An 18,979-nucleotide genomic window follows, 5' to 3' on the forward strand; every position below is an offset into this window, starting at 1 on the left:
AAATGGCAATTAATAATAGCAGCAGCCTTAAAGGAATGCAAAGTAACATTTTGTTTGGCTCTGGAACTCTAATGGAGGACCACATGCTGGTATTCAAGGCCATGAAAAGGAGAGGGGAGAAGAAAGGCAAGCTTCTCTGTGAATGTGAATTTGTGTCAATTCTGCATTGCAATCCTGGGATCCTTTTGTTAGCTTTTCTTGTTCTGGTGCTGTTCTTAGCACCACAGCGTTACTATGACCTTTAGCTCCGATTAAGTTTCTTCATTTTAAGAGATTTTTATGTCTGTGTTTAACAGAAATTGACAATTGTATTTCCAGGCATCTCCATTCTGTAAGTGCTACTTCAGAGAAAAATGATCTTTTTTCACCTTTAGATTGCATTACTGCCCCATAGCTTGAGGTTAAAATATTTTTAAAGATATCCCTTGTGTGTTATAGGAAAACGTTATTTTTATTAGATCAGTGAACATTTTTATTGACTATAATGTTCAATAAACTTTAGTTTTCAGCGCTTAATTGACTTATTGATCTTTTTCTTCCATTTCCTCTGATGATGAGAAATTGTATTGTGACCAGAAAGGTGCACTGCCTCTCAGCAAGTAGATGTCAGTTTTCTTTAATCCCATTTTTGCTGTGTTTACAGTGTAGCAAGGGGACAGGGAGGAGGGAGAGCTTGTGATACAAGTGCATCGGTATCATGCTTTGTTCTGTTTTTCTCCTAAGGATCTGAATCTAAAAATGGTGAAGCAGATGGTTCTGATAAAGAGATGAAACATGGACAAAAGTCTCCAACTGGAAAACAAACAAGCCAGCACTTAAAGAGGTTAAAAAAATCTGGTTTAGGTGAGTGAGAGTAAAATAAGTATATTTATTTGTTATTGTACTATTGAGATGTTTAGAATGTCTATGCTGTATTTAAAAGTTCTGCGTTGCTGATTTACCAGTCTCTTTCTCAAAGTCCGAAGTTGACCTTTTCGCAAGAAAGTATCTTTTTTTTCTGGCTGTTTTGAAAATCCACAGGCAATTGTTTTTCCCCAAGAATGCTTTTCTGTACTTGCTTTTTAAATTTGACAGACCCAAGCAAGTGCAGACAGAGGTCATTTAGCAGCTTGCTTCTGATTGCTGCGTTATGATTTTTGGGCGGGTGGTAAGGGGTGGAGTAGCAGATATTCTTTCTTACTGTTAAGTCTGCTTGCAGTCTTAATGCATGCTTAATCCGAAAGAGAAGAGTGTATTTTCTTACATATCTGTCCTATTCTAAGTTAACTCTCTCCTTCATTTGCATTATTCTGTGTCATGTAGAGGTTTGGCACATCATTTTTGATTGATTCTGTTTCTTTGGTTGATTTGTTTCTTCTGCTGGATCCTAAATTATTTTTGAAGCTACATGTCTTGAGGTTGTAGATACAGTTTCTGTTTTTTGTTTTCCATGTTATTTACCAAGATTCGTGAATGCTGATCTGTAATTAATGAAGAATTTTCTCTGAAGAGATGCAAAGAGTAAAGTCCCAATAGCTCCATGTGATGGAGAAATTTTTTCTGCACTGCACAAAACATAATTGGAAATGTTCCCTAAGGAGCAGAAAAAGTACTATTCACTAAGACTCTTGTCTCGTATAAAGCAAAGTCGAATAATTACATAAATGTTTCTTTACAGAGGACCTTTTGCATTCAGCAGACTGCTGAATCATTTAGAGAAGAATTTCACAATGTGACCACATTGGAAATGTTTGCAAACAAGTTTTTCATAATGGCTGGATAATCCCCAAAATTATTTAATGCCTGTTTTCATTATAGGATTGTTTTTCTTTATGAACGGCCTCATCTATTTTCTTATATAACAATTCTGCAAAATAATGAAGATACTTGCTCAATATTATAGGTTGCTTGTTAAATACTCTGTTTCCAGTTTCTGGTGAACTCTTTTATACAAACCTCATTGTATCGCAGACTTCCAGGAAATTGTATTTTGATTTCATATATAATCTTCTGGCAGAATATTTATTGATCTCAGATGGATATGTAGTGTCTCTGTTGATCAAATGGTGTTACTCAAAACAGATAATACTGCCTTTTTGCTTTGCAAAAATATGTTCAATTTCTGATGATTTCCTGTAACTTTTCTCTAGCTGTGAGACTGAGACATGTGATTTGATGCATCCATTCCTCCCTATCCCTAGATATTTCATCAATATGGCCTCTGGTACCAAATACAGAATGAATTCATTAAATCTTTTTTTCTTGTAGCTTTCAGAATAAATTCTGCAGCCATTTGAGGTACCATCCTTGGAACGTGGGATATATTGCATAAAGATTAAAGTTTTCTGTGATTTCTGTCCTTCTATTTTGACTCCCATACTTCAATGTAGAAACATATGTTTTTCACCCTTTTCATAAGTAGTGCTTTATCTTGAAGACTAATCTCTTATTTTCTAAGGCTGTAAGCTTGTCTTTCTCTCTTATCCTCCAGGTTCTATTTCTGATCTGGCCAGAGGTACCCCCAAACTGTGGTAGCAGCTACATAAAGACTCAAAGTGTCTTTTTCTGTGGAAACACAACATGAAAAACATTGACAAATGCTCTGTTATAAACTCCTGTCTCTCAGAGTTATGAGTAGCTACGCAGTGGAGGTGTACAGTCACATTCCACAGTGTTGCTACTTTCCCTGCTGTTCTGAAATATTTCTCGAAATCTGACTACGAACTTGAAACCTACAGCAACGGTCCTAAAGCTAGGAGGGATACAGGAGAGAAAGTTTGTTGCCTTTCTGAACAGATCTTCTCTTTTTTTTTTTTCCCCCTTTTTTTTTTTTTGCCATATCTATGCTGGCCACTCACAGTGATCTGCTAGCCTGTTATCCTAGGAGTAGTGTGTGTGTTTCTTCCTCATGTTGATAAAGCAGCCATAGCAACGTGCAATGGTAGGAGGTTAAATAATTGGAAAATGTGTAACTCAGGCACACAGAATTAGGCGTGAGTTTCTGGTACTGTCTTGGTCTCTTCTCACTGTTAAAATACCTACCAATTTTGGATGTTACTGACTTTGCAATCATATCTTCTGTTTTGGTTTGGACCACCTATATGCGTATGGCATAATCCGAAGCATCAACTGGGGAAAATGTTACTTCATTTTGTAGTTACTTAGAAGATAGAGATGTGTCTGCTTTATGGATTAAAGAAAGGAATATATATACAGGCATTGCATTTGGATACATCATACTACTTGTGCTACACTTGGAGATTGTGTTCTTTTTGCATTCATATTTTGTGGGTGGAACAGATGGTGAGGACATTTTACTGTGATGCATTCATGAAAATGAGCACTTCTTCCACACAGTTGTCTTTTATAACAGGGCATTCATTTGTTCATAGTGGAGATTTTGCTGTGCAGAGATACAGTATGTTAGAAATGAGTTGGAAAAGGATATGTACTGAATGCAAAGTAACGGTTGTCTCATTCAGTTACTATTGTTTGCTAAAAAGTAAAAGGAAATTAGAAGAATGTTTGTGGGAGGCTGTGACTGAAGGGGAGCTTGCAGAATTTACAAATCTATTGCAGTTTCTTTCATTTCTGCACTTTGTGGGTGATGCTATAACCTTTCAGGATAAATGATCATAGTCTTCCAAGAAATCTAAAGCGTAACAGCACTGCTTTTATTAATGTTAGCAGTTTAACACTTTGTACCATTTGAGAATTTCCTAATATGCCCAAATATCCATATTTATAAAATATAAATATTCTTAACAAAACAGTTATAATTCTTGCCACAAGGTTTCTCTTGTATCATTTCTGAAATATTTGAAAGTACAACAGATCAAAACCTCCTGTGAAGAGTTAGAAGTTTTTGATTTGTAATGGCCTCCTATGCTCCTTACTTCTTCCATTCCTGTAATGTGTATCATAGTATGTTAAGACTGGAAGGCAAAAAGGTTCATAGCAGTATGTATATATCCTGATGCAGGCAGCAGTAGTGAGCTGCTTTTTAAGGGGCTTTGTCTATTAGTATTATCACAGAAATAAAAGCAAAGTTAGGCCAGATGGGACTTCCAGTAGTGACCCAAATTCATTAGTCACAAGGCAAAATCAGCTTGTACATCTGTCATTCCTGACAGATATTTCTCTGCATATTCTTAAAAGTTTTCCAGTGATGAAGACTGAAATGCCTTTCCTGAGATATCTTCATCAGAGGGTGGTTGGGCCCTGGAACAGGCTCTCCAGGGCAGTGGTCACAGCACAGAGCTTGCCAGAATTGAATAAGCACCTGGACAACATCCTCAGACATACGGTCTGATTTTAGGGTGAGGCTATGTGGAGCCAGGAGTAGGACCTGATAATCCTTATGGGTCCCTTCCAACTTAAGATATTATACAGTTCTATGATAATCTAATGTCCTAGGTGGCTGAAAGCTTTGTATTACCTTGACAGTAATATTTCATACTGTGCAACACTTCCTTTGCTCTAGACTGTGGGCAGTAGGAAGACATTTATGCCTGTATTCAGTTTTTAATATATTTTCCCCTTCCTCCTGTGTAGTCTTTGTCTTGTTTTTCCTCACGGACTCTGTTTTGTAGACTTCTGATAATTGTTGCTGTTGTCTTTTCTGTGTTGCTCATTTTTGATCATAGGTTCTAACAAAAATTCTGAGAAATACATGTTTTCAAACTTGAAATTAACACTGTAGATATTCTCACCTCTGTGATAACTGTCTATTCATACAGGTAGGTTTTAGCAAGTCTGTGGACTGAGTTAGGCAAACCATAGTGCACTGCAAATGCGGGGCACAGGCCCAAGAAAATCTCTCTATAATAATTGATTGGCATCAGCCTTTTGCTTGGAAATAGAATTATGTTGATGACAGGAAAATTATCTGCTTCTGCTGAGTTGAGTTGATCTCTTGATCTGAATGTAAGAATGTGTCTGTTGTGCTGTTGACTGGAACATGGATGCTGTAAGATCTCGAGAAAGAAATACAGGAAATATAAAACAAGCTGTGAGCAAAAAAAAGGCTGCTACCATCTGAGAGTACCATTTCTCTGGAGCTTTCTATATTAAACTGATGAAAACTAAAAGCATAAAAACAGGAATTGTTTTTATTCTCTTTCTTTATATGTGTTTGAAATTATTTCTTTGTTGTGTTGTTTTTTTTTTTTTCTCTCCAGGACATTTGAAATGGACCAAAGCTGAGGATATTGACATAGAAACACCAGGATCTATTCTAGTGAACACCAACCTGAGGGCTTTAATAAATAAACACACCTTCGCTTCTTTACCTCAGCACTTTCAACAATACCTCCTGCTTTTGCTTCCAGAAGTAGACAGACAGGTAAGTAGAAACATGGAATATTTCTTTCTGTACTTATTGAGACTTTTTTTTTAATAGTGTGTTTTCATTTTCTGACTTGATTGACTAGGAATTGTTCTAGAGAAGACTAAGAAGAGTATTTCCATGCTTCTATTAGGTAAAACTGTTATATGTAAAATGAATGTAAAGTCTACCTCAACACTGACCAGCTTCTGCAGATCTTCTGAATTTGTCAGATTTCTTAATTAGCTTAATTAGCATTGCAAGTACAATGGCTTTACTTATAACTTTCTTACTAATAAAAATAAAATAAAAATATATTTTTTTTTAAACCTGGAAGCTCTAGAACTGATGTGTAATTTACCTTCTTAATATATTTCTTACAGCTGAAATTTTGGCAAGAAAATCAAGAGAATGAATTTAATCATACTCACTATTTAAAAGTAACACATTTCCTTTTAGTCGGTGTTTCAGAAAATGTTCACATAATGTATACATTACAAATGTTATTTCAAAGGTCCAACACTACATCATTGAACACTATTGCTTCCCAAGATAATTCATCACAAAAAATCAGCAAAAAAGAGTTGAGACATTTACAGGTGTCCTGTCTTTGTTCTTCTCATAGCATTCAGTGGAGTTGTACAGAATACCATGTTTTAATATGCATATGGAAGGCCAAGGTCTTCATTCATCTCTTGAGGATTAATGAAAATGTTTGGCCTCCAGTTGTGATAGTCTGAGGATTGTTACCTGCTGGAGAGTAAAGTAGCAATGATCTGTGCCGAGTTCTTACTTAGCAGAAGTCATAGTAGAGAGAGAGTTGCATCTCAGAACGTGTCGTTTTCTATACCTAAAGAGCAGCATTCCAGATACGGACTGATGAAACCAAATGAACTGATGTGCTTTTCATTCCTCTGGTAAATGGCAAACACCAGTGCAAAGCTCAAGGATCAAGTGAGGGTGAGAGTGAATTCCAGTCAGGAAGTTCTGGTGAGAGCCTCTGATGTTAGTCGGTCTTACTGAGAATGGCAGGTTCTTTCAGTCTTCTTCCTTTATTTCTGCTTTCTAAATCAAATGGGACATCAGTCAAGAAAAAATGGAGTAAAACTATTTGACTTAACGGCCTGTCTCTGAGCATTCAATTTAGTTGTTTCGTGCTGTCCTTTTCTTGTGAGCGTTGCTACTTCTGCGGTTCTGGCTGATGGTTTTCCTTTCTGTGTGCTGCTCTACACTTGGTGGCTGTTCTCTTCCCCAGAAATTGCTGCATTTCTATGTTGTCATGTGGATATAGTATATGAAGTACTGTAACGAATGGTACGATGAGGATGTAATAGAGTTATGCTATTTGTGTATATATAGTGATCTGTGAAATGAATTACTAATGAAGTGCAGTCTCATTTAAGCTTCATTACTGTTCCACCCAGAAAAGTCCTATGATGAATGAGCCTTTGTCGTTTCTGTCATAAACACTATTTTTCTGGGTGGTATAACTCCTCCTCCTCAAATCATACTGAGCTGAAACTTGTCATGCATATGTCAGTTTGAATAAGCATTTCTAGAAACCATTTGTTAAGAGAACTGAGGTTTCCTTTTCCTGTATATGTAAGTGTTAATTATAAATAAATAATATCTCTCTTAAACCCAGTTACTTGAATATGTTCAAAAAAAGTTTGGGGCCAAATTGGGAACTTCACAGGAGGTTTCTTCTGATTTTTTCTTTTGCTTCCAAGTTATTTGCAGAAGAGTCTTGGAAGCCCTTCATGGCTACATGAAGCAGGGAGCTTTGGGAAAGTTATGCCAGAATGGAAAGAGTGTAAGAACTATTGTACTGATGTTGGCTATCAGTTATCCACATTAAGAATTGATTTCAGTTTTTATATTACTTTAAATTTGATTTCAGTAGCAGTGAGTTCTGTGTATAATTCTTTCTATTCAAAATGCCTTTGAGAAAAATTCAGCATGTTGACAGCAAGGTTTCACCAAAGATTTTATTTGCTTTCATTTGGGTTCTGAGTGAAATAATATGAGGACATTGTTCACAGAAGCAGCCATGAGCAGAGTTTTCTGATTACTGGGCTGTTCCAAAATTTTGCATTGTTAGATACTGGAAACAACATGTCTGCAGGTATTTAGATCTTTGTCAACCTAAATAGTCTCAAGAGCTCAAAAACCTTAAAATTCAGTGATTCAGGAGCTTGTTGGGGGATTCATTATGAGACTTAGATGGCTGAGTTGTCAATAATAAAGCATGTAAGTGTAGCAAAGTCTTTGCATAAAGGATTTCAATTATAATAAATCCCAGCAAATAATTTTTCTATTCAACTCTAATTTGAACAATCTGCAAGTGAAAAACAGTGAAATTTTCATCAGACAAATAGTTCTATTATTAATAAATCAATATGATAATTTTATATAATAAACACCTTTCTGATCACCTCTCGGCAAACTTTGATCTTCAGAGTGGGAAGTTTATTTGTATCTAGATTGCTTTATTACATCAACAAGGTCTGTAAGTGCTTAACTAATTCTGGTCTTCCAGGATTTAACTCCCTATCCTTTATTTTCTCTGCTGGTAACACTGAGTTCTCCTGAGCTTCTTACAGTTAATACCTGTCCTACCCATTCACACAGGATGGGAATTTACTCCTGCAAAACAATCACCAGGGATCTCAAAGCCTCTTCCGATGTGTGTATTAATTTATAATGTCATACCAGACCAAACTTATTCATGAAGAGCATTTAAGACAATAGGAGTTACCCTACCAAAATTTCTATCTTGTCTTTAATTGTTTTATGAAACAAATTCGCTAATTTTTCTTTTCTTAATCATTCTACATCTTACAGATTGTGAAGGCATTTATTTAAATGCAGATCTCTAAATTTAACTGTTCTTTGAGAAAAGCCTCATACGTTGAAGTGCTCAAGGACAAGTTGGATTGGGCTTTGAGAAACCTGGGCTAGTGGAAGGTGTTGAAGGTCCTGTCCAACCCAAACTATTCTATGGTTCTACGAAGGACTTAGGCTGTGTAATATTGCCCAAATGCATTTGAGTTATTTCAGGTTTATAGTAAGCCAATCCACTAAAAAGAAAAACACAACTTACAAATCAAAAGATGTTAAAATGGGTCAAAACATACTGCAATCTTCTTGTTTCCAAATCAGTGAACTTCTAAATAATGACTGTCTCCTGGGTCAGTGCCATTATAGCATCTTGTTGTGTCACGTTCAGCTCAAGTTCAGTGTTTCTCTCTTCACCTGCTGAATATAAGTTGATGCTGTCACTTCCAAGTTGATTATGTCACCTTTCAGAGGTTCCTTCTCACTTTGCATTGAAAAAATGGACATCAATGTCAACTAGTAATTTTCTTTGTCTTATTTAAAATAGTTAGAAGTAATTAAAGGGAAAGTTATATATAGAATTCCTTTTCAAAACCTCTTTGCTTTTGAATAGGTTGAATCAGCGTAATATCATTCAAACAACAATAACACTGTACCCCAAAATGCTGCTACTTCCAAGCACATCAGTGAGTTCTGCAGAGAAGAGGAATAAATACTGTAGAAAAATGCATTCACTTGCAGAAGACGGGAGAAATCTGGTACATCCTATTCGGAAAACTGATGTTGTTTTTAGTCTTTATATTCAACAGAATCTAATGTATTTTTGCTGTGTATTAGATTTATATTAGAAGAGAGAAGTGAAGCTTTATTTTCACCATCTTTCTCTTTGCTTTCTTAACTTCATCAGTACATTAAGATGATATTTCCAGCATTTTCTTTCTGTTCAGAAATTAGTCCTTTGAGTATTTATTTCCTCCCAGCTTTGCTTTACATCTCTTCATGGAATTAAAAGGTAGTAGTAGCTCAGTTGCTACCATTTCATACATCAGCTGCCTTTTTCTTCTAATGCCACAACCTTTTAGCTGTCCTTTTCAATTCTCTATCATCAGAAAACTCACTAGCTTTCAAATATTTATTATTATGTTCCTGTACATGTCTGAGTTCTACAGTGAAATTGTTTTAGGGTTATAACAAAAGCACTCAGTTCAGAGGAGAATGTTGAGGGAGAGGGTGAAATGTTACTTACCTTCTGCACATTAGTGTATTTAAAAAGCTGTTAAATTGATACCCCTGTGTGTGTAGTAATTTAAGGTCATTTTCTGCCACATTTCTCTGTGACATTTTTTCTTTGGTTTTATTGGTTAATGTGGATAGTACAGTGTTATTGTAATCTGCTTTATTTGCACAACTTTGTAGGGTAGTTTTAATATAGCTCTCTTATGGACTAGATGGATGGAGAAACTTCAAAGCACACGCACTGCCTTTTCAGTAAGGTTCTAGGGCTCCAATTTCAGAGCTGTGCTAGAGAGCATCGCTGTTCAGAAAGTTACTTCCCCAGCTGTTTCCTCTGTCCTTACACTGCCTGTTAATTAATTTTCTTTTTTTTTTTTTTTTCCCCGAACACAGCTGTATGGATAAGTCTGCACATTTCACATTCATATATTAACAACAAACTTTACATGAAATGAAGGCTGAAGGATTTTAATTTAAAATCGCTGTTGGCTTTAGCTTACAGGAATATTCTTTTAGCCTCCCTAGTGCAGCCCAGCAGGGCTCACTGTAATTGCAGTCTGATGTGGCTGTTCTGATGGAGGCTGTAATGGCATGCTTGCTCTCTTGTTTGCAGTCATCCTCTCAGGTCCTCCTCAGTATCAGCACTTCTACGTACCTAGAAGTTCACATTTTTGATTCTCACGTTTGTTTGTTTTTTTCTGTAGGTTTGGTCACCGTATTTCAGAAGTGTAAACTGGAGCACTGTGGGTTTTTTTGCCATCCTGCATCCACGTTGTTGAAATTCTTTCATTTCTGCAAGCTCTTTTCACACTTGCAGAATTTCTCACCTTCACAAATACCTAGTGCAGCAGTGTCAGCAGTTACATTTGTCTGATACAGTGCTCAACTCAGAATAGCCACTTAGGGCCCAGCAGTGGTTCCATGCCAGCTCGAAGCTTAAGGTCCAGGAGGCGTGGCTTTCTCCGCAATATCTTTTTCCTCAGGTTCTTCTGGTTTGTGAGAGCCCCGGGCTCATGTTATTTCTCCATATTTGAACTAGTGAAGCTTTTGTTCCCCTCTCCTTCTCTCCAAGTTTTATATAGGTTTCAGTGCTAAGAAAGTGGATGTTTTGTGCAATTCCCGCTCTGTTTATATTTATTGAATAACGGTACTTTAAAAAGAGAAAATAATTGACAAAACCACTCTCCTCCAGTGAGGGAGTATTTACACAAATCCCTTTTTTAAAAGACTGTGCTTGGAGCTTTATTATGAGAGTGTAACTAATATGTGGACATAAATGGTAACATACATAGACAGAAGGGACTAGCATGCTTCAAATTATGTGGCTATTAAGGGTGCATTGCATTAATGAAACATATACTGTTTCAACTGTTCTTTCCTTGCAAAATGCTAATAAAAGGTAAGAGTTGGTCTGCGGTGCCTCCAGCGTTGCCACTGTAGGCCTGCCCTGGAGTTAATGCGGAGAACAGAGTATGCCTCCTAGAGACTTACAGAAGAGTCGTAGATGGAGTGCACTGGAAAGGAGAGCAAACAGAAGTGATCCATCCATACTTCTGCTGCAGTCACTGTCCTTCTTTTTATCTTCACTTATTCTCTTCTCTCCCCTTTCCTTCTTCTCTTTGTTCTTCCCTCCCTCCCTTCCTCTCTCTCTTCCTTTCAGTATCTCTATTTACTATATTTTCCTTGCTTAAAGAAAAAGGGTAAAAGAGATTGCTTTTTTTCCCAGTTAGTGAGAGTGTTTTTTATCTGCAAACTGTTCCAATTCAGTTTTCTTTAGCTTGCTCTCTCTTGTTTAAAGAACGGAAAGTCTTTTTTTCCCCCCATTGGCAGACAATATTTTATTACGACTACAAAAGAAAAGGGGTAGGATGCACCATTTTCAGTTATAATACTCATCAGAACAACAGACTAATTTTAGATGTTTGCATGTAGCAACCCCTCACCTCCTGTTTCTCTGAGCCAGAGGTGTATGTCGTTTATTTTTATCAAAAGCTTGATGAGTAGATACTGGCCTGTATCTACTTTTTTTTTGCTTTTTCTATATTTCTATTGCTTTTTCTGTACCTTCCCCAGCATATAAACATTATTAGATATTTTCATGATTTCTTAATTTCTCTAAAACTTGTTCTTGGAAAAAGTTGCATGTTTGCCTTGATCACAGCTTGCATATATTTGTTTTTTTTTACTTTTTTCCCACATTTACATATCTCTTCTACCTTTATAGATATTTGCAGTTTGTTACATGTTCTGACATGCTTGGGGTTGGTAACTGTATGGTGTATGTAATTTTAATGCATTTAGAAAGTACTATTGGCTATGTATTCTCATTTTCCTTATATTTTACTTATTTTTTACTTCATTTTGAAACTTTCCTTATCTTTTCATTTTCCCAGATTCATTATTCTCCTTAAATTTTTCATTTAATTTCTCGCATCTGAGCCCAACCAGATTGCATTGTATTGTCGTTTTTGACACTGCAGTGTATTGGAATGAATATAGCTATCCCATTTGTCTTCTTGATCTAGACAAGGTCTAAATTAGCAAGTCACATTTCATTTTCAAAACATATGTTTGCAATTCTTCCAGTCTTACTTGACATATTTCCTGCTTTAGTGAAGATTGAAAATGTCTTTGTTTCTTTCTTTAAAAGACTCTTCTTCCTCCTCTCATCTTGTTGTCTGAAGCAATTATTCCTATGATAGTAGATATTTTCTTGTTTCATCTTCAGGTATTTTACTTCTAAGTTTAGTCTAGTTGTTTTTTAAAGGACAGAAGTAATATTTAGAATTACTTTCACTATCTATCTTTGGAATCTGTCTTTGTATTTGCATTCCAGGACAAACTGTGCTATGCTGGTGGTCAGTTTGGAATTACAGAGTTTTACTTAGAAGAATTAATAATCACATAATGAGAGCTAAATAAAATTTAACCTTATTCTGCGTCAGGGTATACTCTGCTTCTGAAAAGTGGGATGTGTGGAAAAGAGATTACACAGAGCAAACAGTAGCGCTCAAGTTGTATTGCATGAGAATTGCAATGAGTTGAGAGGCTTAGTATAAGCAAGTGTTTTCCCATATTACCTGTCTAAAATATGAAGCTGGCATGACTGAGTCTGTTGATCTGGGAGCAACTTGTAAGTCAGATCTATTGCTGTCTGCTGTATTCCTTTGTGTTGGATGTATTTGTCTTATTGTATTTCTCAGCTTTTGTATTTTGTGGTCGGAACAGCAAAAGGACCATGATAATTGCATCTTCTCAAAAGTAGTTTTCGTATACTCCCATATCCCTACTTTAAACTCAAAATCTCTTCCATTGTTTTTGGCTTTAAGTACATGGAGATTGAAAGAACGATTTTTCTACGAAGTCATAGTGCTGTGAGCAAATGTGTGCATGTACTGTTGTGTTTGAGATGAGCCTCTAAGAGTTCCTTATCTTCAGGCAAAGAAACAGTTGCTATCTTTTTGTGTCTGCATTTTTGGCAAGTCCTGATGTGTTTTTTTAATGTTCTGTATCTTCTAACTGTATTACTTCTTTCACATTTCTACCATCTGTGTCCTCAAGACCTGAAAACAGCATTTCATCTTCAACTTGGTAATCGGTAACTTTTCTACTACTTATTCTCTCCCCCACTTTTTCTTTTCTTCTCATCGTCATTACGGTACTGTGCCTTTCTCTGCATGTGTTTTTCTCTCTTTTTTTAGATATATCAAACCATTTATGAAAGTTTGGTTCTCTTCAGGAAAAACACAGCGAAAACAAGAGGATTGGTTGCCCCCTATGGAAAGGAGCAGTATATACGTAATGGAACTCTTTTATGGGATAGATTACAGTCTGATTGAGAGCTTGTGGAGCAGGATCAGAGGAGAGGCCAGTGGCATGGATGACACTGATGGGAGTGGGAGTTTGTTAGACCAAGTGATATATCTCAACCCTGGTAAGGCCACACCTAGAATACTATGTCCAGTTCTGGGCTCCTCAGGATAAAAGAGACATGTAGGTACTGGAAAATTCAAGTGCAAGGCCATTGAGATGACTGAGAGGCTGATAGAGCTGGGCCTGTTTAGCCTGGAGAAAGATAGGCTCAGGGGTATCTCATCAATGTGTGTAAATACCTGAAGGGAGAAGTTGACAGGACTGGAGACTGAAACACAGAAGGTAGAACTTGTTTAAGCTGAAGGTCACTGAGTGTAGAAATCTTGCCCCAACATCTTTGAAAGGTCATGGAGATAGCAAAGGTCCCCAGTGACTGTAGTATGAAAATGTTGCACCCATCTTCAAGGGAGGCCAAAAGAACCTGAGTGTCTTGATAGACGAGCAAGTTGTATATGAAACAGCAGTGCATCCTGGCAGTAACGTGAGCTTGCAGTAACCTGAGCTGTATGAGCAGGAGCCTGGCCAGCAGATCAGGAGAAGTAATTATTGATAGCCCTTCTGTCTATAAAGGCATTGACCTATAAAAGCAAGTCCAGTGGAGGGCTACCAAGATGGTTAAAGGGCTAGAGCACAGGCAAGGTGGATTTGTTCACACAGAAAACTGCATTCTGCAGCTAGCTAATGGTAGACTGTAGAGAAGATAGAACTCTTACTTGGAAGTACACAGTGATAGCATTAGCGGCAATGGACATAAGGTGGAAGTTGGGAAATTCTGATTTGATTGTCAGGAACAACGTTTTCACAATTGATTAAGTATTGGAAGAGGTTGTCCAGGGAGGCTGTGGGAGCATTCCTCTTAGAAACATTCCAACCTCATGTGGACAGTACCTAAGAAAGCTGCTAGAAGTGGAATGACTTGGAAAGCTAGATGACCTCTAAAGATCTCACCCAACTCACTTAATTCCATGCATGATTTTATAGATGATAATACTGCTTATTTTTTTTATCTCAGTTCTGTCAGAAAATTTTATTTAACTTGATGTGTATCATGATTTCTTCTTGAGAGATGGTTAGTCCTCATTTCTTTTTAATCTTCTGGATTCTTTGTTCCGTTATTTCCTATTTTGTTTGTTTGTTTTTTACCAGGATGTAAAATTTTAAGTTTTGTCTGTGTATGAATGTTTGGATCTGGAAAACCAGAAGTACTATAAACAAAGCATATTAATTGCTCAGTATTGATCTAGCCCTTCAATTTCTTAGTTTTCTGCTTTTCCTTTGTTAGTAAATCTCATTTTATGCCTGGCTTCTGACTTTTTGAAGTCAGAGAACTTGAAGTGTATTATTATACTTTAATGTACTGCCAGGTTCATACTTTGCTTCAGCTGTCTTCATCTTTTCTGTTGGGGCAGATATTCTGGGACCTAGTAATGTCATTGATGTTATCTTTACATAGTTTCTGTTTCTGTTCCAAACTGTTTTCATGTCAGTTCTGAGTGAAATATGAGTTATCTGTCTCATCTACTGATACTTCCTGAGGCTTCTTGAGGTCTTCATTTTTTTTCACCATTTTTCCTAATAGTACAAGGTTTAACAGAGGTAACCTGATATTCTCATTCCAAGGTGTTCTATAGTGAGGCATTATAAGGTAGACATTGAAATTTAATGGTGTTAGCAGGGTTTTGGTGTAGGAAAGCATACATAGTTTTCTACTGGAAATAATGATATATGTTTTTCCATTAATAGTTTCTAAATCAGATTTATAAAGGAGGTCACAATTATGTACAACTCAGCAGAATCATCTGTTAGGTCAACCTACATGGCTACATTAAAGAAATATCTGTTATTTAGATATATAGTCATTGAAGTTATCATTTTGAATACTAAAAATGGCCAATTCAATTCTAAAGCTATGAAAAGTATGCCAAAATTTACATGAACTGTACAAAAATTTTAAAATAAAATTATCTGATTTGAGCATTTTAGTATACAAGACTCAGATTAAATATGAAGAGAAACAAATTTAATAACAGTGAAGTGCTGTATTTTAAGAGTAAGCAACTGACCCACGGAGATGTTTTATGTATTAGAAGTTAGCATTGAATTTTGGGCAGATTTTATCAGATATAAATAGATGGCTGATGGATATATATGAGTAATGGGCACACTTACATCAAATGGGCTGAAATATTTATGTGAAATAAAAATTCCCTTTTTTAGTTATATGCCACCTAAGCTAAACAGATACAGCAATCTTTCTTCTGAATGTTTTCCTAGTAATTGACTATTATGGTGTCTTTTGCAAAGCTTCGTGATCTTTCCTTGTAATTATCAAGATCAGTTGAACCTCTAATTTTATCTCGTGTTGTTACCATATGGCACCACTCCCATACTGCTAACTGCAGAAAAATTTAGTGTCTTTACTTGAGTTGTGTAGCAGATACACTGTCATCAGAAATGCAGCCATTGTTTAACAGATCATACAGATTTTCTGTGACAACTAAAGCTGCTTTTACCTTTTTCTTACTCAAGTGCATTCACACTCATTCTCTATTACAGACTTGCCAACTGCTATAGCATCCATTCAGTTTGGTTCCATTAATCACAGTCTCTTTGAATGGTAATTGTTGTTTAAGTAGAAAAATGACTTTTAAATAGGTAATGGCATACTGGAACACTCAGCAGTATTCTATAGAAAATGGAGAAACTCTCTCAATGATTTCCATGCTAAAAATACATGTAAGTTCACTTAAAAGTATTTTTCAGATGTGTTAAAGTTCAGTTCTGTAGCTGCCAACTATTATTTCACAGGGAAAGCTTTAGCTTTCTTCTTTACATAACTGGATACTAGCTCATTAGCTAAACTACTGAACAAGCAAATCTTATTTTATTATTACATAGAATAAATGCAACTTTTCTAGAAAACATTGCTACATACAAAGCATATGGGTGGATAGTATTATTCTGGAGACCTATAAAGAATGTAGATCACTTCAAAATTAATGCCTCCTATTTATTTCCATGGAAAATCCTACAGATACAGAAAACATGATAACAGTCTTTGTTAGTATTTTGTAGCTAGAATTGGGTCTGTTTTTCAATATAGCCACCAGCATTAGCTATGCATTTTCACTAGAGATAAACAAGAGAACCTGTGTGACATGCTCATACCAATCTGCATGGCTGTTGGGAACATTGGTTGTCTTTCACACAACTGTTGCCATTACTGAAACACACCACCCCGTGCTTCATCCACTGTGCTCACATCCACTGTTTGGTCTCCATAAATGTGTAGCAAGCTTCAGTGAATGTCAGTGAGTGCGATTTTCTCAATTTTCTCCTCATGGAGGAATTCAGTTAGACACCTTTGCTTCATAAGCATTTCCATGTCAGATACTATTCTGTCAGACTGCCCCTCTGCTTCCATTTGTCTCACAGCAGCAAAAGATAATGGAATACTGAGAGGAAGGTTCAGCCTCTACTGCCAGACCACCGACATCCATCCATCTCTGACTTCATAAGCAAATGTAATAAAATATGAGGCATTACTTCTGCAGTAGCGTTTTTATTTCCCAATGATATTTTCTGGCTTAATGAGAACTCTTTTCTACAGGGATAACTAACTTGGCCTCAAGAATAGAAGGTGTTTAACCTGGTTTCTAATATGTGTCAGCTATCAACTGCTAGCAAAGGAGTTGTTGATGGATTGAGTAAAGCTCCTAGCTATCATGAAGCATGAATGTAAGTGACTGATAGAAGGTTTTATGTTTGAGAAAGACAAGTGTAGCTATAGTGTGCAAGACAAGCAGAGCCAGAAAACAGTGCCAGGAAGGTACAATGCTACATGCTGTGAGATCTGCTTGAGATGCTTAGGAATTAAGTACAGTCTAAGTCTTTAAATACTATGGAGGCAAAGTTAAGCCATTATCTTATGAAATCCTGGTGTTCCTGAAAGTCATTCTGTTTAAATGACTCGTTTACGAATCATTCACTGTGATCAGTAACTAGACTGCGTGGTGACTTGGTTGGAAGGGCATGAAGAGGCTAGAGGTCTTGAAGGCAGTGCAAGGATTGATTTACGCACCCTCATTTAACAAAGCAAGTTGATAATTGCTCAGAAGAGATATGCATGCAAGAGAGCTTTTGGTTTCCTTTTTAGTTCTGATGTAATAGGTGACAACTTTACCACCTTTTACCTTTGTAAACTAGAACACTGTTGCTAATTTATTTTTTAAATTCTTTAGCATCTTTGATATCTTAGAACAGCAAATATGCATATAAAGCAAAATTCCATTTTCTCTATGCCAAGGAAGAATCATCAATGTCTATTTTTCTTGATAGGTATTGCCTGAAAGATTTTTGGGCTGTCCAATGATGGAGAACTCACACTCTTTCCAAATAAAAGTCTAATGCTTCACTAGCTTTACTAATAGAAAGTTTTCTCCTCTGTCTAATCTGAATCTTTAGAATTCTAACCCTGTTACTTTTTGTTGCAATAGCCTTCCAACAGTGCCCTATCTTCCTGTTTTCCTTTCTTGAGATGCAGTCCTTATTAATGCATTCTTTATAGCTTGAGGACCTTCAGCTTCTGGTTGGCCTCATTTCTCTACTCTGGAGTTTATATCAGTTCTGAATTGCAAGAGTCAAAATTGAATGTTTTACCCCAGGTCAGATGGTAAGTAACATCAAATGGAGGATAACTGATTTCCATATTTACACAGTACTCTTGTTCATAACTTCCAGTGTGGTGCTCGCCTTCTTTGCAACTGTATAGGAAGGTTGAGTTATATTCAGTTCATGATCAGCCTGTGTGTTCCTAAGCTACAGATCCTTTTCTACAAAAGCATGGCATAGCCATTTAGTTTCTCCAATTTGGTTTTTCTTTGCTTAAGTATTTCTACAATAATGAGGATCTTTGCATTTACTGCTATTGCAATACCCTTCTTATCCCCACTGCTTTCACTGCAATTCTAAAATCTGTCAAGATAATTCTGAATTTCAGTGTACTCTCACTCCCTCTCAGATTTACATCATTAGCATATTTCTACCATTTTTCAATCATATCCCTGCAATAAACCTTTCTTGTTGATAATAAGTAAATTGTAGTTAACTAAGAAAAGTTTTCTGAGTAGTTCTGGAGCCACTTAATGGCAACTTACATATCCTAAATTCCTTAAGAAAATGTCATGTGACGCATCATTGTTAAAATCAAGATACACAGCTTGTGCTATTTCTCTTCTATCGTGGGGCCTTTTATGCTGTCAGAAAGAAAAGTGATTGACTTGACATGATCAGTTGTTGACAAATCTGTGTTGGCTGTTGCTCAACTCGTATTAACATCCAGACAGCTTTTTATAGTCTGATATCTTGTGCTTTAAAGATTGCACATACTCTCCAGATCTTGCAAAGAGAGGGAGTAAGCAAGGTACTTAGACATAAACTTTTTGTACTGATTTAGATAAGTTGTATGTATCGTAGAATCATAGAATACTTAGAGTTGGAAGGGACCCTTAGAGTTCATTTAGTCCAATTTCCCTGCAATGAACAGGGGCAAATACAGCTTGATCACATTGCCCTGAGCCTGATCCACCTTGCCTCCTGGCATCTACCACCTCTATGGGCAACCCATTCCACTACCTCACTACCTTCACTGTAAAAGACTTATTCTTTATGTCTAATCTAAATCTCCCCTCTTTAAGCTTGAAACCATTTCCCCTTGTTCTATCACAACAG

The 18,979-nt window shown here is 36.5% G+C and overlaps 1 protein-coding gene across 6 annotated transcripts in view; it reads left to right on the forward strand.

Annotated features, from left to right (window-relative positions):
* Positions 1-18,979, forward strand: part of ASXL3 (ASXL transcriptional regulator 3) — a 129,968-nt gene that overhangs the window by 84,933 nt on the left and 26,056 nt on the right. For all 6 annotated transcript variants that reach the window (XM_042869117.1, XM_042869118.1, XM_042869119.1 and 3 more), the window contains exons 8-9: positions 724-843; positions 5,160-5,323. In XM_042869117.1, the coding sequence (XP_042725051.1) occupies positions 724-843; positions 5,160-5,323 (284 nt within the window). The remainder of the gene's footprint in view (positions 1-723; positions 844-5,159; positions 5,324-18,979) is intronic.

This window comes from Lagopus leucura, unplaced genomic scaffold, assembly GCF_019238085.1.
Source record: "Lagopus leucura isolate 7727_CA_CO unplaced genomic scaffold, USGS_WTPT01 Super-Scaffold_100002, whole genome shotgun sequence".
Taxonomy (NCBI): domain Eukaryota; kingdom Metazoa; phylum Chordata; class Aves; order Galliformes; family Phasianidae; genus Lagopus; species Lagopus leucura.